A 21,822-nucleotide genomic window follows, 5' to 3' on the forward strand; every position below is an offset into this window, starting at 1 on the left:
CACAGTCGTCATGAAGGGCAACATTAGCCGTATAGACCAAAACCACAATTTGTACCAGGCTGTAAACATGTTTTTTTCCTTTGGAGCCCGTCTCTAGTGGCCAGTCGATGAATTGTAGTTTAAGTCACTTCCGTATTGGCTTCAAGAGAAACTGCGGGAGGTTGGTAGAAACATGGCGGCACAAAATGGCGACTTCACTGTAAGGGTGTAAGTAGATAGAAATAGCTCATTCTAAAGGTAATAAAAACATAACGGTTCATTATGTAAGGTCTTTATACACCACAGAAAACATAGTTGTATATATTATATTGCATTTCTGTCAATAGATCCTCATAAATACCACACACTGCACCTTTAAATATACATCCACCCATGAATAAATAAGAAAATGGTGAGAGCAACACATGGATTTTATTAAAAATGTCCATAGAACACTTCATAAAATCTATTAAAATGACTTGATCTTTCATTCAAGGCAAGGTCCAGGGCTGCCAGATCCAAGATTTAAAATAATAAATATGATGGTGAGGAAGTGTACAGTCCTTGAACTTTTTACATCTTATCTCATTCTCACTCTACCATAAAATCATATACTTAGTCCCATGACGATGCAGTGATTATAGTAAGCAATTAAATAAACATGTAACAGTGAATCTGGGTTGTGGTGTTCTCATGGTAATCTGTAGTGTACCACTTGTTTTTCGGGGTTGGTAAAAAGCTTACGACATGCTATGACAACTGAGTGTGGATGGTTGCTGATGCACATTATTTTGTTGTTGTTGTGATTGCGTCCATTGAGCTGTACTGGTAATATTAAAAAGCATTAAAACATAAGAAGTGAGAGGGCATTGCACATTTCCTATGAAGCATTACAGAATAAAAGGTTTCTTCCTCCAGTTGTTCTCTCTTCTAACACACACACAAAAATATTTTTCCCTTTACCGCCGAGAAAATCTGTTCTTGAATGCTTTGATAGTCTTAGCCATCATTGGAGCAATTTCTGAAACAGAAAGAACAGGAAAAAAGTGGTGAAAATGTTCAAACAGAACCAGTCTGACCCAAATATTGGACACAATTTAATGGTGAATATACAGTTGTGGCCAAAAGTGATGTCTGGAGGGGATATTTGGTTTTAATGAGCCTACAAGTTTGATTTATATTGTTAAATATGAGGAAAGAACAAAACACTAAACATGGTTAAAGTATTTATAAAGACAAAATTATTTGGCAAAAAAGGCAAACTACAGCAACAGGTTTTATTTTACCATGCAAAGAATGCATAGAAAAACAAAAAGCTCACAGGGGGAAAAAAGCATACAATAACTACAACATAAACAGTTATTAATATGTTGTTGGTTATCTCTTGTTTTTGCATGTGTCCATCATTTCTTTGTATCATGGTTTCTGCAGGTTTCATTAAGTCAAATTTAAGACTTTTTAAGACTTTAAGACCATTATGAATTAAATTTAAGACCCATTTTAAGCTATAAAAAACGTACAATGGAAATGCAGAATCACAAAATTACTTGCAAAGTAAAATAATGAATTTATTAGTATTAGTAAACTTGCACTTCCTCATAGCTCAATCCCACCAGGATTAAAAAAAAGAAATAATAATAATAATAATCATACATTTTATATATATATTAGGGCTGTCAAAAGATTAATCGCGATTAATCGCATCCAAAATAAAAGTTCTGTTAACTCTGTTAATTATTATTTTTATATAAATACACACACATTCATGTATATGTTTAAGAAATATTTGCATGTATATACTGTATATACATTTATATAATCTATAATATATATAAATGTTTTATATATAAAAATAATATTTTTTTCTTAAATATATACATGCTTGTATGTGTATTTATATATAAATAATAATTAACAGAGTACACACACATAAATTATGTAAACACAAACTTTTATTTTGGATGCGATTAATCGCGATTAATCTTTTGACAGCCCTGATAGATTAGATATATATATATATATATATATATGTATGTCACGCGCCGTTCGCCTTTGAATCTCACATGGAAATCCGCAAATAAATGTGCCTCCTCAGTGATAAAAATTGTTTACAGTCTATGGATAAAACCTAAAACTTGTGCATTCAGATTGTAATTTATCACGGTGGAGGGGTGAGTTTTGCTGCTCATGATTGTATGCTGTAAATATGCTGGTCATATGCTTGGTATGATAAGAATAAATGTTGCCGTAAATAACGGCCCAATTCAAATGTTTACGTGCTTTTCATCTTTTTATTTTTTTAAAGGTGATGAAATATATTGCTCTTGTAAACACTTGCCAGCATTTAAAGAAATACAAGTCTAGAAATGCATCCAAATTACAGCGAAGCGCAACCGCACAGTGCTCTGCAGTGGTCAAAAAAGGTTATATTCTGGTCAAAGATATAGATAAGATATAAGATATATTCTTGAGAACTCAGAGATGCGGATTCGGAGAACAATTAAATTACCACACGACCTTGATGTTTGTCTAAAACAGTAGGTAATTCGGAGGGGATTTTAACGTGGGTTGTAACTTGTTTTATATCAATTTGTTTAAGAAATGTATTAAAATCAGGTTAAGTGTAATCTACGATAAGTTATTAAAATGTTAGAATTGTTGCATGGGTTGAAACATACCTTTAGTAACAAAAACAAGCATATTTAAAAATTGCTCACACTGCAACATGTGCTAACCAGACAGGCCACCATTTTGGAAATGTTGCCATGGCAACAAAAAAATGCACAAATTGTCACATGACTGAATCTGGGTGTTCCTTATATGTCACTTAGGGACTTCCTGAGTTGAAATTTAGGGATATTGCTTTAAAAAAAGACCTTTCCAGATAATCACCAGTGTTTGTGACACCCGTGTCACTGTGGGTTCTTATGGGTTAAAATTGAGCGGAAGTACGTAGGAGGGCGGAGCCAGGCTAAAATAGTGACAATAAAAGGTCCAGTGTTGTGCTATCTAGCTTTAATAACATGATCGCTTAAAATGGGAAATATAACCAAAATCTTATAAGGTAAACCACATCAATAAGCAATTGCTTAATATAAGTAAAAAGTTCACACAGTAATCAAGTAAAGGGTGTGTATTTGTGTGTATTTAATCGTTCAGGGGCGATAAGCCTAGAAATAGAACACATTCGCGCGATCACTGATAGGCGGCAAACGCGTGCACAGTCTGACATCGTTCAGTAACGAACTGAGTTTGTGGTTTATTAACTCTTTCTTAGTGCTATCAGAAATATCGTACTTTTATTTGGTCATTATGCGAGATGGCAGCTGAGAAAGATTCGTCTTTGCTTTCACGATCGCGGAACTGGAGAACTGTTAGCTGAAGATTGAAGAATAAAATCCGTTCGATGTGTCTGTGGTACAATCCGAAAGAGACTTGCGCCAATAACATGAAAGCTGATTGGCTGCAATACAAGATGCATGTTGGTCTCATTTGTAGTGGTCTCATAAAACACACACTAAAGCGCTGCGGGAGCATTTCAATGAGCAACAGAGCTGCATGGGCGTAGGAAAATTAAGACCTGTTTAAAATTATTTAAGACCTAGAACTCAATAATTCAGCGAATTTAAGACTTTTTAAGGCCTAAAATTTGGATTTTGAAATTTTAGACTTTAAAGGTCACGTTTAGGGTTGTGCCGATGGACGATATCATCGTCCATCGTGATGGCTGACCGACATCACGATGGAGCGCGACCATCGTGATGCCACGCCCCCGTTGCGAGTGCGACACACACTAATCCTCTTCTATAGTATTTAAACTAAAAACTTAGCAGGAATTGCTCTGTAAATCAAATTGAGAATGTAACTAATGCATATAGCCTATGCTATTTTAAATACTGTAGTCTATGCCAGATATAGCCTATATAGCCTACATTTTGAAATCATTTGAGGCTGAAACATCCATATGCATGCGTGTTTATTTTAGCACTTCCGTCAGTGAAACTACACAGCCTATAAAACATTTAAACGATTTTCAGTAAATAATCGTTACCTCAAGAATATAAGAAAATCAAATATTAGTTAGAAAAATATTTTATTCATACTATTTCCCTGCAAAGATGCGTCATTTACCTCTCTGCGCTTTGAGAGGAATGTGGGACACAAGCTGGAAAGACACCTTTTCGAATATCTTCATCTTCATGTGTTCTCCTGATGTTGCAAGGCAACACTTGTTGTAAAAGTTCTGAAGAGCGGCGGATTTTATCTTCCACAAGGGCAAGACATTTAGGCAATGTTTGATTATTCACTGCCAGAGAAAACGAAACTAAAACCACCGCGGCGTGTGTGTGTGTGTGTGTGTGTGTGTGTGTGTGTGTGTGTGTGTGTGTGAAATGCGCTTTTCAAATAGACCGCTATTCTTGACGCGCCTAACCAAGTTTAATAACTAGAACAAACTGTGTTAAATAAAGTTTGAAGTAAAAAGGTATTCGTCCTACAGTGCTTTTTATACTTTACCACAGTAAAGGATGTGAATAGTTAATAGACTTAATTATAAGCAAACGAAAGAAACGATTATAATCCCTTGCGAAAATGGCGACGTGAGTGAAGATTTAGGAAAAGAAACGAGATGTCCATGTCCATTGGGATAAAATGGACTGGGCCTATTGTTAAATTCACGGAAAATCGAGTGACCAGATCCAGATTGCAAAGCAGAATGAAAAAGTGCTATCTGACCATTATTTCCTTTCTAGGCTAAAAGCTTTGTGCTTCACTCCTGTGGTAGCTAATATTCACGTGCAAGTTGCAACAGCATTCACATACAAAACACTGGGTTAGTAAAATAACGAAATTATTTTTTTAAGAGTAGAAAATAGTATTTATGTAAAGAGATATATTTAAAAAAAAAAAAAAGAGCTCAACTCTTAAGTGGAAGGAACCTATTTTTTTCCCCTCACGTGCAACCTAGCGGATGATTCATTATCTGGGTTAGTAAAAATAACGAAATGATAGTTTTAAGTAGAAAATAGTATTTATGTAAAGAGATATAGTATATTATCTACCTATTTACATAATTACACCCCCCCCCCAAACGACGATATCATCGACCATCACGATGTTTTACTGTAAACATCGTCAACTGCCAATTTAAGGGACATCGCCCAACCCTAGTCACGTTTTTCCTGTTTTTTTGAAGCTTTGATTGTGTTTACAGTGTGCAATTTAACATGTGTTCATGTTTCGCGTGTAAAAAAAACAGTATTTTTCACACAATTTACTTATCTGTATACCGCTTTTTTCACTGTCCTAAAAACGGCTTGAAGATTTCCTTATTCTATGAAGTCCCTCCTTCAGAAATACGTAACGAGTTCTGATTGTGCCAGCGGTTCCCGTGTTGTGATTCGACAGCAGCTTAGCGCACGTTGCCCGGAAAGGTCACGCCTCTTACCATAACGGGGAGATGAACGCGCTCAAACTACAGCCCCTGAAGGCCAAACAAAGGTGATTTGACTCCGGGATGAAAATAACAGCGTCTTGACGACATGGCGACAAACACACTACAAACGCCCCCTTTTTTGCGTATTCTTGTGGGCGGAGGTTAGTCAACAAACTGTTCAATTGACGTCATTAAAGCAGGAAGTACAGGGATGTAGTCCAAACCAGCCGTTCGCTGTAGGCTTTGAAAGGGAACTTCTATTAAATAAAATATCTCGCTTTTACAGGTATTATTTATGCTCTAACAGCAACATTACACACTAACTAAAGTTTGAAAAATGGGATCACGAAGAACAGGACCTTTAAGACCCCACGGGAACCCTGTGTATGAAAACATTATGTTTGTCCAAAAATGTTTATTTGCATTTCAAACAAAATCTTTTTTTGATTTTTTTTTAAATAAAGGGTAAAGTCAATTTTCCTATGCCAGACATCGCTTTTGGCCACTACTGTACAATACATCCATTTCTATGAAAGAAATCATTGTAAACAAGGAGCTAAAGTAGATGTAGCTGTAGATAAATATGTAATAGCAGCAGCGGAGCGATCATATTTCCTTTTTGACTCACTTTTGACTTGTGGTTTGTCTCTGGCACTGTGGCCAGCAGCGGTGCTGGGAGCAGAGGAGCGGGAGGAGGACTCAGGGGGGCTGCTGAGAGAAGACGGACCACCGTCGCTGGATCTGCTTTGGGCGCTGTAGTTTGTTGCTGGTCTGATTCTGCGTATGAAGAAACAAGAATTAGCATCATAAAGTCAGCATTAAACGGAAGTTGGGATAGTCTTTTCCTGCCATATTGTGACATATCCAAGTGAAACGGCTTCTCGAACAAGAACAAATGTAGTGCGGGACTTGATTTTGTCCATCAGGAATTGATTGATTCTTTTATAATAAATACTGCAATATTCCACACAAAAACAAGAATTGATCCATTTGATTTCATGGTGACTTTAGGGGGTGTTCACACTTATACTTCGGTTTGCTTGGTTTGTTTGGTCCATTGGCATTTTAACATCGAACCTAAAGATACCAAATCACAATAGGGCTGAACGATTAATTGCATTTGCGATAATATCGCGAAATGATAAAACACGATTTCCTAACCGCAAAGGTTGCGATTACAGTCTGGTCACGTGACACGCAAGAGTAAAGTCTGCAGAAGAAGCCATTATCTCTCTCTTTCTCTTTCTCTTTCTCTCTCTCTCTCTCTCTCTCTCTCTCTCTCTCTCTCACACACACACACACACACACACACACACACACACACAAACAATCACACACGAACCATAAAATAATATTTCATAATGTCCGGAACGGTTGACGGCGCGAATCGCAATGACATGCGCAGGCTTCTTTGCACAGGATATGCGCTGTGAGAAACTTTGCTTGATGTCACGCTTACAGTGTGTGTTCTCGCCCGCCGGTATTTTCCTTACAAATGCTCGACGAAGGCTTCATTCATGTCGTTAGGAATGCAGTGTGCTTGTATATTAAAAAATAAGTAACTCACTGACAGAAGGCTTTCCATTTCAAATGCTCACGCGGCGCTTTGTGAAGAGTGCTCGCGAGCACGCGCCTGTGTGAGTCTCAAAATGCTTTTATGACGCAAAATTAATGTAAACACCGTCAGTAATGTCTTAATGAATTAAACAGACAGGGCAAAAACATCTTATATTTCAAAACATATCTGTGCATTAGTGTGAATGCAGGTCTCCCGCTGTCTATGATGATGTCATGATTAATAATCAAACAACAGTAAAGCTGAGAAAGAGAAAAATCACTCACAGTTCAGACATTCTTAAATACTGAAAGCACTCTTTGTTCACTGCTTGTAATATGTTTTTTTGTTTCTCTTTATGATTTACTAGCTTATGTTTTGCAGCTATATTAGTTTATATATTTAAAATTATTAACATGCAATTGTTTTAATTAAAATGTTATAATGTCCTAGTTATTTTAAAAAGCTTATAATTACATATATCATAATAAAAAACATTTTAAGTTTTTATTAAATTAATAAGATTAATTAATAAGGAAAAAGTTCGAGAATGTTTTGGAATCGGATCGTGACTCCCAGAATCGGAATCGGATCGTGAGGTACCAATTAAAGATTTCCACCATTACTATACAATGATGTATTGTTGAATAATACAGAAGATAAAGAGTTTAAAAAATAATCGCATATTAAATCGCAATATTGGTTAAAAAAAAAAAAAAAAAATCGCAATTAGATTTTTTTCCAAAATCGTTCAGCCCTAGTTCACAACCTGATTGGTCGGCTTTTATGATGTACATTTCACATTGGATCTTACCGAACATCCAAAACAATGCTGTGTGCAGGGCTAAATGTGCTTGATGTGTGTGTGTAGCTACATATGATGGTATTTGACCAGCTGAGAACTCGTGAAGAGCTTATAAAATGTGTAAAGGAGTCAAAACAGCGGCAGGAATCCCTCCGTCACACACACAAACGAAGATCTGCTGCGAGGAGACGCGGTTCTGACGCCTGTACCGAACTGCGATGAGCAACATCACGACTATGACGAGAAAAAAAAACAGGGTATGCTTGAGCAATCTGTCCTTTCTACGGTTGTATCTTGTGACATCCTGTCACGTTTTTGGTTCATGGTTTGTTTGGTTTGGTTTGTCTTTAGTCAGTGTTGCGCTCATATTTCATTCAAACTGCACCATGGTAGCGTTCACAAATGAACCGCACTAACGAAGCAATTGCACCAGGGTTTGTTTTAATCCAACCAAACATGCCAAGTGTGAACACAGCCTAAAATGCAGTTACAACTAAAAACGTCTGAGAAACTTTGGAGAGGGGGGGGTTGAAGAAAAGCAGATTGTCAGCAGGAACTTCATGATAAAGATTGATGTGTGTGACTAATGCAGCATTCACTCACCTGGCAGATGGAGGAGCAGAGCTTGTGCTGGTAGAACCATTTTTAGTGCCAAACTTCTCTTGTAGACGGAGGATATTCCGCGGAGGCTTTGCGGCAGAGTTGACATATGCCATTTTAACCTGCCGCCCTGTTAAAGTCAATAATATATTGATTTATCATTGTGAGAACTGGTCACGGAATCCACACCCACATTTTTATAGCACATTTTAAGAAATTAAATAGCTTAAGTCAATTGCTTAAACATGAACATGATATGCTGATTAATTCAATTGAATTATCTTCATTTGGGGGATTGTCTCCCCAAAAATTGAAATGGATGATATTCAAAGACATCGACATCTGACATGTCAGAAAAGTAAAGCTTTGAATAGACATTATAAAAAGTGATTTAAAAGGTGCAGTAAGCGATTTCTGAGAAACGCTGTTGAAAGTGGATTGGACCGAGCAACACAACAAACTTGTAGCAAATCAGCAGTAGAGAGTGAGCAAACTGGCAATAGGGGTGTGTCCTCATGATGGGGGAGGAGTGAAAGTGAGCAAATTGGCAATAGGGGTGTGTCCTCATGATGGGGGAGGAGTGAAAGTGAGCAAATTGGCAATAGGGGTGTGTCCTCATGATGGGGGAGGAGTGAAAGTGAGCCAATCACCAGTAGTGGGTGTGTTCTATCATGATGGGGGAGGAGTGAAAGTGAGCAAATTGGCAATAGGGGTGTGTCCTCATGATGGGGGAGGAGTGAAAGTGAGCCAATCACCAGTAGTGGGTGTGTCCTATCGTGATGGGGAGGAGTGAAAGTGAGCAAATTGGCAAAAGGGGTGTGTCCTCATGATGGGGGAGGAGTGAAAGTGAGCCAATCACCAGCAGTGGGTGTGTCCTATCATGATGGGGGAGGAGAGAGAGTGAGCAAATTGGCAATGGGGTGTGTCCTCATGATGGGGAGGAGTGAAAGTGAGCCAATCACCAGTAGTGAGTGTGTTCTATCATGATGGGGGAGGAGTGAAAGTGAGCAAATTGGCAATAGGGGTGTGTCCTCATGATGGGGAGGAGTGAAAGTGAGCCAATCACCAGTAGTGAGTGTGTTCTATCATGATGGGGGAGGAGAGAGAGTGAGCAAATTGGCAATGGGGGTGTGTCCTCATGATGGGGGAGGAGTGAAAGTGAGCCAATCACCAGTAGTGGGTGTGTCCTCATGATGGGGGAGGAGGGAAAGTGAGCCAATCAGCAATAGGGGTGCGTCCTCATGGTGGGGGAGGAGTGAAAGTGAGCCAATCAGCAATAGGGGTGCGTCCTCATGGTGGGGGAGGAGTGAAAGTGAGCCAATCAGCAATAGGGGTGCGTCCTCATGGTGGGGGAGGAGTGAAAGTGAGCCAATCAGCAATAGGGGTGCGTCCTCATGGTGGGGGAGGAGTGAAAGTGAGCCAATCAGCAATAGGGGTGCGTCCTCATGGTGGGGGAGGAGTGAAAGTGAGCCAATCAGCAATAGGGGTGCGTCCTCATGGTGGGGGAGGAGTGAAAAGACTTGTTTGAGATACGCCTTGCCTGAAATTCAGCCGAGACTAGGCGGCTGCAGTGAGGGGAGGAGTGAAAAAAGTGCTGCCAAGACGGACAGTTCTCTCTTCTCGTAGTGGATCAGACACCTGCGAGATCAAAGGCGGATATCACGGGATCCACACTCGTGCGCTTTGTTGCTGATAAACTGGATGTAATTTAAGTTCTTTTGCTTTTATATGAAAATAAATATGAAATAAATATAAAAAGTTTTTGTTATTTATTTCCATTCGAAAGACGTGTTTATCAATCATTTTTACTTTACTTACATACTAGTTTTTATATATATTTTTTTATATATGACAATCACATAACCCACATAGAGATCGCACTGTCCGAGAGTTTGAACATAAAAACATGATATCAGAGTTTTAAAATCGAACATTTTAAAAAAGAACCATACATCACGGTTGTTTAACCCAATAAGCATTGAGCTGTGTCGTCAGCAAGTCGTTTCCCATCATGCTTTTGCTCAGCGCAGTCGGTGGAGAGCAACTGCGCTCGACTGCAGAATCCGACACATCCGCCTTTCGCTTACGAGAGTTTTTTGACATACGTCAGCATGACATCAGAGCAAGGTGGACCGCCCTCAGACACATTTCTAACCAGCATGCATCTGGCGCTGATCACCGGTGATCGGTTCTGCGCAGATTTTGCTCATCTCAAACAAGCCTAAAGTGAGCCAGTCAGCAATAGGGGGTGTGTCCTGATGATGGGGGAGGAGTGAAAGTGAGCCAATCAGCAATAGGGGTGCGTCCTCATGGTGGGGGAGGAGTGAAAGTGAGCCAATCAGCAATAGGGGGTGTCCTCATGATGGGGGAGGAGTGAAATCAGCCAATCAGCAATAGGGGGCATGTCCTCATGATGGGGGAGGAGTGAAAGTGAGCAAATTGGCAATAGGGGGTGTGTCCTCATGGTGGGGGAGGAGTGAAAGTGAGCCAATCAGCAATAGGGGGTGTGTCCTCATGATGGGGGAGGAGTGAAAGTGAGCAAATTGACAACAGGGGGTGTGTCCTCATGATGGGGGTGAAGTGAAAGAGAAACAATCAGCAATAGGGTGTGTGTCCTCGTGATGGGGGAGGAAAGAGCGTGAGCAAGAGGGAGATTTGAAGAAAGCCTGTAGAAAGAGATGGCTGAGAGACATTACAAAAGAAAAAATCTCATTGGAATATCACTGGAAAAAGATTCAGATTCAGATTATGATCAGGCAAAATCTACAGGCCTGAAAACGGACGCCAAGGTTGTTTCTGCTCTGTACGTGAGTAAAATTGGTTTTGCTATGTTTTCTAAAACCAAGATATGCTGTTGTTGTAATGTTAGCTATGTTAATAACAGGACAGTTTAGAGTGTCATTGTTTGTCTAGAGCTGCTGGCGACTAACACCAAACTCCTGCTTGTCTTGTATACTGCATGCTAATTTTTTGTGCTTCCTTGTCGTTAGTTTGTCATCTTCGCTTTATTTTTCACAAAGCATAATTTTGCTTCACTTCTGCTATGTTAAAGAGACATCCATTAATGCAATGGCTGTCTCTTTATCATAGCAGAAATGTGTTCATGCATTTTGGGGGTGGAGCAATTAAGGAAGGGCCGTGTTTGTTTAGGTTGATTTCAGATATCAACAGTTGATTCTCAGAAATCGCATACTGCACCTGAAAGTCAAATAAATATATCTAATATATAATAATATATTAATACATTTCCCCTGACACTTGTGTGTTAAATTGACAGCTTTGCTAAAAAAAACATCAAGGGTTCATGCATTAATTAAATTTGATTTAAATGCACTGATTATTGGCTGCGAGCACCTTTAGGTTTGTTTGCATGGGCAGAACTAATGTTCATCGTGAGCTTGCGCAGACGTTCCTCCCGTTCTTCATGGAGCCGGAGATACAGCTCCCTCCAGGATTCATACTCTTGAGGAGTTTCACGTTTAAAATCCCGCTGGCAATGTCTCATCCAAAGATCATCTGACTCTTCTGTGAAATACTGAGAAAGATTTGTCCAAAATTAGCTAAACATTTTCATTTTCACTTAGTAAATAGCATCTACAGCTATTTGCACTTAGCACTGCCTTAATTTTCTCATCATTTATCACATCTTTTCTCAGTGTCTGATACAGTTCGATAATGGATTCGGTCTCTCTAAAGCCTGCTCTGCTAAATCTTTAGTAACATTACAAATGTCTTTACTGCCACTTATGATCCATTGAATGTATTAATAATGCATGTAGAAGACCATAACAGATATGCAATTAAAACTGTGAAATAAATAATCTGCACGTGACTGTGTTAACACACATACTTGATTACACTGCTCAATCCGATAAAGCTGCTCAGGCGTGCATCTCTCCAGAACCGGCTCCAGAATCTCAAATGGCACTCCGCCCACTTCATCAATTGCTAAAAAAAAAAAAATATCAGTAAAAAGCCGATTCGTTTTTAGGTGATTTACGTGGTAAACACTTTGGCCAGCCTGAAACATCATGACATCTTGTACAGTGATTTGAACATGGCAATTTAAAGTGCTGTCACGTTGACATTTTTCACACACAGCCATCTGTGACTAGAGATGTGATTTGTTATGTAATGTCAAACTGACCCAGTAACAGGACATGAGGGCTAAATACTATACTGAAGTGTTTCATTAAAATACTATTAAAACAAATAATCAGAGAATGAGAAAACTCACAATCTATATTGTTCTGCAGGACTCTAATGCACTGATCATACAGAGACATCATTTTCGGCAAATACGCGGACTTGGACCCAGAGTACACCACCATTTTGGAGTTCAGCCGTCGACCTGCGCAGCCAGCATCCTCTTCGTCGTGTGGCACTAGGACTGGAGGAGAAAAACATGTTGCTATGAGACAGACAGAATCATTGGGATTTATACAGTTCTTTTTATTTCAATTCTGTTACTATTTCAGGTATGCAAGGCAAATGTCTGAGGCCATGTTATGCCCTTTTACAATGTCTTGATTGCTAGATACTAGAATAGGTTTTCATGCTTGTATGTAAAAAAACAACATATTTTTCACACATTCTCCGGTGTTGCAGCTCTTCTCTTCCCAGCCTGTCAATAACGCTCTGTTTAGTTCCTGTCTCTATTAGGGATGTCACGATACCAAAATTCCAGTTGTCAGTACCAATACCGTTCAAATTTTACGGTTCTCGGTACCAATTTCAATACTACAGCCAAATCTGTTGTAACTATTTTACCATTTTATTTAACTATTTGAAAAAAATATTAAATTAATTTCAATGAATTTATAATTTATGATGGTGATCATTCTAAGTAAATAATTCATATAAATATTTGAAGGCTACCTGATGTTTAAAAGTAAACATTGTTTATAAAAAAAAATCAAGTCAAAAATAAAAGCAACCCGCTACACACACCTAATAACAATAATAAGTAAAGCTGCGAGCAGCATTTATCGGGGTTGAAGCATGTAAGGCCTTTAAGTACTTAAGACATTTTGCATTTAATACCTTTAAGCACTAAACTAACCAAAACTGAGAGCTCAGGTGAAATTAAGTGATAAACTGACAAAATGTGATTGTAAATGTTATAATAGTGACTTTATAAAGTCTAAATGTGAATTAAAGAACAATATTAGTGAGTAGTATGACCAAAAATCACCAGCAGGTGGCAGTAGAGGATCAGTAATTGGTTCACTTTCTTTTTTAATGCGTCTGTGTTTGGTTTCAAAGTACATTTTCCATCTTAACTCTATTAAACATGCTTAAAGGTCCTGTGTTTCCTGTGTTTTTGAAGCTTTGATTGTGTTTACAGTGTGCAATATAACGTGTTCATGTTTCACGTGTAAAAAAACACAGCATTTTTCACACAATTTACTTATCTGTATACCGCTTTTTTCACTGTCCTAAAAACGGCCTGATGATTTCCTTGTTCTATGAAGTCCCTCCTTCAGAAATACGTAACGAGTTCTGATTGTTCCAGCGGTTCCCGTGTTGTGACTCGACAGCAGCTTCACGCACGTTGCCCGGAAAGGTCACGCCTCTTACCATAACGGGGAGATGCATGCGCTCAATGTTATTGTAAACATGTCTATATTACCGTATCAATTTGAGCCGGAATCAGACCCGGGATGAAAATAACAGCGTCTCGACGACATGGCGACAAACACACTCTACATATGCAACACTTCCTCTTCTCCATTTGGGAGAGCAACAAGACCACGCCCCCTTTTTTGCATATTCTTGTGGGCAGAGGTTAGTCAACAAACTGTTCAATTGACGTCATTAAAGCAGGAAGTACAGGGATGTAGTCCAAACCAGCCGTTCGCTGTAGGCTTTGAAAGGGAACTTCTGTTAAATAAAATATCTTGCTTGGCATTGAACTTTGAGCTTTATCATTTTACAGGTATTATTTATGCTCTAACAGCAACATTACACACTAACTAATGTTTGAAAAATGGGATCACGAAGAACAGGACCTTTAAACACACACACCCACACACACTTTGTAGATACAGATATTTAAAAATGAATGAGAACATATTTATTCCAGGTTTCCCCTTTAAAACACCATGTTCAGGTCTCATTAGCATTATTATGGTAACACTTTACAACAAGGTTTCATTTGTTAACATTAGTTAATGTATCCACTAACATGAACTAACCATGAGCAGTACATTTGTAACTGTATTTGTTAATCTTTGTTAACATTAGTTAATAAAAATGCAGCTGTTAATGGTTTGTAATTGTTAGTTCACAGTGCATTAACTAATGTTACCAAATACAACTTTTGATTTTAATAATGTATTAGTAAATGTTGAAATTAACATTAACAAAGATTAATAAATGCTGTAGAAGCGCAGTTCATGTTAACTAATGAAACCTTATTGTAAAGTGTTACCATTATTATTATTATATTGAGACGTAGCTAAATCTACTGTATAAAAGTAGCATAATATATTTATTTAAAGTTAAACCAAACTTTTATTTTGACGTGTTGCCGTGAAGACCTTTGAGTTTCTGTGGGTGTATGATGTATGATATGACGATACGCCTCTTTTTCTACTTTTTTTCTCAAATGAAACCGCAAAATGTGGCGCGTCACTTCTCGTCAGGTGTGCAACCACCTTCAGTGTGTGTGGGGTAAATGAAATCGTGCATCTGCGCCATTCACTCACACAGAACATGCAGGATTCAAATTTAAATAGTCTTTTTGTGGTTAGTTAGTCTGGAGCCCTGTACTTATGTAGCGTTCACACCGGACGCGAATAATTTGCGCTATTCGCGCGAAGTTGGACGCTTGAACATTTTAAGTTTACTCGCTTCATTCGCGTGTGACATTCACTTCACAACAGACACGAATCATGGGAGGGGCTTCTGCCAGCCGGCTCGTCGAGAAATGGCTGACATGGGCTGTGTTTTTAAATTCTACTATTAATGTGTGACAAAACGTAGTTTTAAGATTTTTCAGGCGATAATGTAGTTTTTTAAAGCTCAAATCTGTGGTTTATTTATAAAAAGAGTGCCTATTTGAACATTTTATCTGGCGTTTTGGGAGTTGTGAGCTCCAGTGGATCAGCGGCGAGAGCAGCCTTTCCTCTGCCAGTCCTTCTTCCGTCTGCCGCTGGCTGTGATGTCTCTGTGGTGTCTCGAGCTATAATTCGTCTTGTGTAGATGTAACCAGATATTAATATACAGATTTTCTCCTCATTGTTGTCACTACTAGAGCAAGCTCCTGATTGGTTAGCGCGGAGTCATTTGCGCGAATCGCACTGCAGAATGTCTATTCGTGTCTTTGCATTGACTTAACATGTAACATCACGAATCGCATCTTTCGCATCCGGTGTGAACGCACCATAAGAAAAACACGGAAGCGACTGAAAGCAGCTGCCTATTAGCAGGTACCGAATATACGCAGTACTACAGAAATGTTGGTATCGTCACATTTTTTAAATTTCAGTACGGAATTACATCCCTAGTCTCTATGAAGCCCCTCCTTCTGAAAAGAACAATGGGCTATGATTGGTGAGCTGGATCAGTGTGGTGTCAACCGCTTTGAGCGTGTTTGGTCAATTTCAACACACTACCTCAACCAGGCCCCGCCCATTTATTCTACATACTAATTACTTAAATGAGGAATATTGTGATGTTCCCGGAAGAAACATCAAGACTGCAATGTAGGCGTTTCAGGGAGTTCAGAAACAGTGACACTGATATAGAGAATAACTTCCAATGGAGTGACCTTTGTGCTCAAACACAAACATTACACACTAAAGAAAGTTGAACATAATAGGTCCTCTATAAAGTGTGCTAAGACTAAACAACACGTACTTTTGCGTCTCTGGGGGGACAGTGGCGTAAGATCAATGGAGGGCAGTGGTCTGTAGATGGGCTGGATGGCTGGCAAAGCGATATCAGGCAGAGTGGGAACCACATCCACTACCTGGAGAAATAATGATTAGAAATCCTTTGACAGCTGGTTTCCCATCACCCCACCAGAAATACAAGTTCAGCCTTACCTTCCTGCGTTTCTCTGGAACTGCAGGCGTGGTCACCGAGGAAGAGGATGACTTTGAGTGTTTACTACTGGTCCCGTTAGCCTTGCTAGACTTCGAGGAAGCTGAAGGAACCGAGGCAGGAGGCTGAGGGGGTCGCGAGGGCTGCTTTTTCTTCTTTTTGCTTGGGGTCGGAGCGTCGTACGTGAGAAAGGATTCGAAAGACATGGTTGGAGCTTCAAATGTCTCCTCATCCTCATCCATTTTCTCCGGAACATCACCCCTCTCTCTTGATTTTCCTTAAAGGCAAAAGCAGATCCAACTAAAAATCTTGTAATTTCTAATAAATGCAGTTCTTTTGAACTTTCGATCCATCAAAGAATCCTTAAACACAAAAAATCAAGCAGCACAACCGTTTTCAACATTGATAATCAGAAATGTCAACTCATAATATTAGAGTGATTTCTGAAGGATTAATCATGCTGAAAAATCAGCACAGGGATAAATTTGATTTTTAAAATATATTAAAACAGAAAAGAGTTGTTTTGATATTTCACAATATTACCGTATTTGTCATGAAATAAATGAGCATAAGAGACTTCTTACCATCACTTCCTCCTTTCCTTTCCTTCTTGCTCTCGTGCGAGCTTAAATGTCGCTCCTGTTTTGATTTGTGACTCGTCCCGCCCTGTTGCTCCCTTTCGGCTCTATGCGTCCTCTCCTTGCTGCTGCTGCCACCCGTGGGACGGTGTTTCCGTCTCTCCTGTTCCCGTATGTCTTGGGAATTGTGCTCTCTGACTGGCTCTTTGTGTGGCTTGTTGTGTCTAATGTCATTTCGTGGGGGGCTTGGCTCTGGCTCTGGTTCTGGCTCTGGTTCCGGCTCGTGCTCCGGCTCCGCCTCCTCCTCTGGAGGGCTTTCATACTCATCTGACTGATACCCCCTTGCACTGCTGTGTCTGTACTGGGAGCTGTATTGCTGTGGAGGGGAGGGCGAGTAGCCATGCTGGTATTCCATCTCGTCGTGTTGCTCCTCCTCCTCCATAAGCGGAGGCTCATCTGGAGACCGTTCCCGAACTCGTTTGTGCCCTCCAGACTCATTAATGCGTGAGTGGGAACGCCCCTCCTTTACTGGTGTTCTTTTGATAAACATGAACCACATTTAAACGTATAAATCTCTTATCTAAAAATCAACCAAGGCTCCAAAATTAACATCAAATTCGAGTAAAACTCATCAGCACTGGTAACTTATATTCACTACGGTTCAAATGTTTAAGGTCAGTAAGATTTTCTTAAAATATTTTTTTTTAACACTTTGACATTTACATTGCCACAAAAAAAAATATGTATTTCAAATAAATGCTGTTCTTTTGACATCTCTATTCATCAAAAAATATGTGTTTTTAACATTCATAATCAAAAATGTTTCTTGAGCATATTAGATGATTTCTGAAGGATCATGTGACACTGAAGATTGGAGTAATGATGCTTAAAATTCAGCTTTGATCACAGGAATAAATTACATTTTATAATATATCACAATAAAAAGCAGTTACGTGTATTGATTTCTCTCGATATTACTGTTTTTACTTGTCTGGCTATCACCAGACCAAGCTCAATTTAAGATTGAACATTGGTCTGGGGAGTCTGCTCTGTATTTTCTACTGCACAAGAGGCGTGATAAACGAGCATAATTCAAATGACTCTGTATGCAATTGGATAGTCCTTCAACCAATCAGACTAATGATCCATCACTTCTCTAGCCGTCATCGTGTTAAACCCGCCAATAGCGCGCCAGGTGGATAAGCCAGTCTCTGATTGGTTCCCGCAAAAGTGTAACAGAAGCAGTAGAAATTAATGTACAGGTTTCCAGACGGAGTTGCAGGGCGAAATCAAATAGCCGGTAGATCAGGCTGGGTTTACCCAGTATATGTTTTTACTGAATTTATCAAAAAGACTTGCTTAGCATAAGAGATGCTTTCCTCAAACTTGTATAGAAATATTTATGGCCCATACATTTTTCTCAATTCACTCGCCATTGACAGTTGTGGCAAGAAGTTATTTTTGGACCATGACCATATTCTAAAGAAGTTGTTTCACTTTCAACATCTTTACTAAGAAGTTCTGCATTTTAATTACCTAAAAACAATCATTGCAATGAGATGTGCAGATAACAGATCGCTTTAAAAAGCTTACCGGTCTGCAGATTTCTCGGGCACCAGCTTTTTCCACTTGGCCACAAGGTTCTTCGCCGCGTCTCCAGCAAATTCATGTTTGCGCAGAGAATTCACAGTCTTCCCAATGCCAGTTTCCTGCAAGACATAAACGTACTAAAACGTATTAGCGAACCAACTGCATTTTTTTCAAACCAAAAGTACTCATTTTGAAGATATTAATACTTTGATCTTACCACCAGGATGTCTACAGTTATAGGCAGATCCCCCAACCTTTTGAGAGTTTTCAGAAGCTGGACAGAACAAGACGAAGGAAAAAATAAGAATGCATCTCACAGACAAGAAATTAATACATCCATTGTCATGATTATTTCATTATTTTACCCGGATTATGCAACAGATATTATACAACTCAGTGCCTTTCATGCAGTTAATTAATAACCCATTGGTTTATTATATCTGCCTTTTTCATGCTATACAGACCCTTTTCACAGACTGTGATATAGTAAATCCTGCAACGTTTTTTTTTTTTAAATATATGTAAATTTATAACACTAATACTTTGTATTTTATTACTTTTGCATCAAATTACAAACAACAAAATACCGCTGCTGTGAGGTTGTTTCTAATACAGCGTCTATGGGAGTGATGGTAAAAATTCACATATTTCTCTCTTTTCACTGCCGTTATCAATCTCACTCTATTTTTTCCCTCTTTTTGAAAGTTGTGAAATCACTATTGTGACGTTTTCGTTTGCTATTTGAGCAAATGGGCACAGAAAAAAATATTTAATGTATTCTCTCATTCACAACTATAATAATTAACCCAACTATGCAACTTATTTTCTGAGAAACACAGAAATGTGTAAAGGGTCTATTGCCGATATGCCAATGGATGTAATTTGATCAAATTCGGCAGATAAATATGATTTTTTTTCCACAACTGGCAATGGTGAGTTTTATGAGAGAATTTATTAGCCATAAATACTATACTTATTACCCTCAATGCAACTGTGTGTATATTACAAATTCATTAATCGTGCAAAATATGCATATTAATCCATTGTCATGATATATATATATATATATATATATATATATATATATATATATATATATATATATATATATATATATATATATATATATATATATATATATATATATATATATGGCTATTGCATTCTCATAAAACTCACCAGTGCCAATTGTGGAAAATTATCATTTTGGACCATGACAACAACAATATTGTAAAGAACATATTGTCAAAATCCTTGTGAACAAATCACTCATTTATCTGCACTGTATGTGGACAATTACACTATTGTTATTATTACCTAAAAAGATCATTCACAATGTATTTAACGCATGATATAATGCTAAAATACTAAATCACATCATTGTATAAACCTTAAACTAACCACAGAAAAGAGATGTGAGAGTACAGTTATAGATAGCACATAATATACCCAAATACATATCAAATATATGGATGTATTACCCTTAGAAAAACACTGGCAGGACCATACAATGCACCGAGATTTACATATTTCAATGAATGGTTCAAGCCAAAAAACATGTTTTTTTGTGTGTACACATAGACATCAGTGTAAATGACAGCGATATCAGCTTGTCCAACCCTCATTTTAATGACAGAATTAGCTATACAGACATTTAAGTGCACTTAAAGTGTCGTCGTGGCCTACAGAGGAACAGGGGGGGTCGCATCGATCTGAAAGTCGGCTCTTCCCAATAATACGTAGGCAGCTCGTTAAATAAAGACACAGCCTTAGTGTAAAGTACATTGACTATTGAGGAGGAATCGCGTCTTGTAGAGTAACTCTGTAGCACTAACGTTACTCACGGCCCGTCTTCATCTGTCACTGTTATCATATTAAATCGCTGTGGTTGTCATTTCTGCTAACCGAGCTCAAGCTTGTGAGAAAGTATCTGATCCTGATCGACTAAATCGAGGCATATTTGAGGGGAAAAGCCCCATCCCGATCGATCTATCCAACCGATCATCAATTTCACGGTCTGCTGCTGTTGTAATTGTTATACGTGGGATTTGTGAATAGCAATTTTGCCCGATCCTCAGACTAGCCACGGGCAGAAGCGCGTATAACACAGTCATACACGGTACATACGGGTTCGCTTCGTCTCAGCGAAAAGGTTTATTACCTTGCGAGGCTCTTGATTCTCTGCGAGCCTCAACTGCAACTTCTCGACTGCTTCCAATAGCTCCTCCGCCATGTTTACAGCTGGTACATGTTGCCCGGAAGCCACCGCAGCAGTGGTGGGGGCCTGCTGTTGTTTCTGACTGCTACGAACTTCCGTCACTCCGAGTGTAGAACCCGGAAACACGTCATGCCGCTGTCATAACGGCATCTTGATCACTCGATGATGTCATGATGTATTTATTGGACGCTTTTATAATTAAGCAGGCATTTCAGGTACATCCTGTAGAGAGGCCAAATAGAGTGGGGAGTTTTTACTTGACAAATAGGTAAATGGCAAGCATGTTCGTTTGACGTGCGAGAACCAATGTTTATTCCCGTGTTACGCATCACGTTCAAGCTTCTCAAGAACCAAGGAGGTTCATTCTCGTGTTACGCATCACGTTTGAGCTTCTGCAAGAACCAATGAGATCCATTCTCGTGTTACGCATCACGTTCGAGCTTCTCAAGAACCAATGAGGTTCATTCTCGTGTTACGCATAACGTTCGAGCTTCAGCAAGAACCAATGAGGTTCATTCTCGTGTTATGCATCACCTTTGAGCTTCAGCGAGAACCAATGAGGTTCATTATCGTGGTACGCATCACGTTTGAGCTTCTCAAGAACCAATGAGGTTCACTCTCGTGTTACGCATAACGTTCGAGCTTCAGCAAGAACCAATGAGGTTAATTCTCGTGTTACGCATCACGTTCGAGCTTCAGCAAGAACTAATGAGGTTCATTCTCGTGTTACGCATCACGTTCGAGCTTCAGCAAGAACCAATGAGATTCATTCTCATGTTACACATCACGTTTGAGCTTCAGCAAGAACCAATGAGGTTCATTCTCGTGTTACGCATCACGTTCGAGCTTCAGCAAGAACCAATGAGGTTCATTCTCATGTTACGCATCACGTTTGAGCTTCAGCGAGAACCAATGAGGTTCATTCTCGTGGTACGCATCACGTTCGAGCTTCTCAAGAACCAATGAGGTTCACTCTCGTGTTACGTATCACGTTCAAGCTTCTCAAGAACCAAT

General features: G+C 39.0%; 1 protein-coding gene across 1 annotated transcript; it reads right to left on the bottom strand.

Annotated features, from left to right (window-relative positions):
* Positions 1–392: 392 nt before the first annotated feature.
* On the bottom strand, positions 393–21,030 carry eloa (elongin A). The gene is made up of 12 exons (XM_079829194.1): positions 20,752–21,030; positions 18,808–18,864; positions 18,594–18,709; positions 17,007–17,536; positions 16,425–16,699; positions 16,237–16,348; positions 12,611–12,763; positions 12,224–12,321; positions 11,728–11,908; positions 8,377–8,503; positions 6,042–6,190; positions 393–1,000 (listed from the first exon to the last, which is right to left on the bottom strand). The coding sequence occupies exons 1-12, from the start codon at positions 20,821–20,823 to the stop codon at positions 939–941; spliced, it is 1,932 nt and encodes a 643-aa protein (XP_079685320.1). The 5' UTR covers positions 20,824–21,030; the 3' UTR covers positions 393–938.
* Between the last annotated feature and the right edge of the window lie 792 nt (positions 21,031–21,822).

This window comes from Gobio gobio (assembly GCF_949357685.1).
Source record: "Gobio gobio genome assembly, chromosome: 11".
In the NCBI taxonomy this organism is placed as follows: domain Eukaryota; kingdom Metazoa; phylum Chordata; class Actinopteri; order Cypriniformes; family Gobionidae; genus Gobio; species Gobio gobio.

Coding starts and splice junctions, on each gene's coding strand:
- eloa (XM_079829194.1), bottom strand. CDS start 20,823: ATGGCGGAGGAGCTATTGGAAGCAGTCGAGAAGTTGCAGTTGAGGCTC. Junction 17,537..18,593: donor CCCGAGAAATCTGCAGACCG/GTAAGCTTTTTA, acceptor GTTTATCAAAAG/AACACCAGTAAAGGAGGGGC. Junction 12,764..16,236: donor GTCCCCCCAGAGACGCAAAA/GTACGTGTTGTT, acceptor TTTCTCCTCCAG/TCCTAGTGCCACACGACGAA.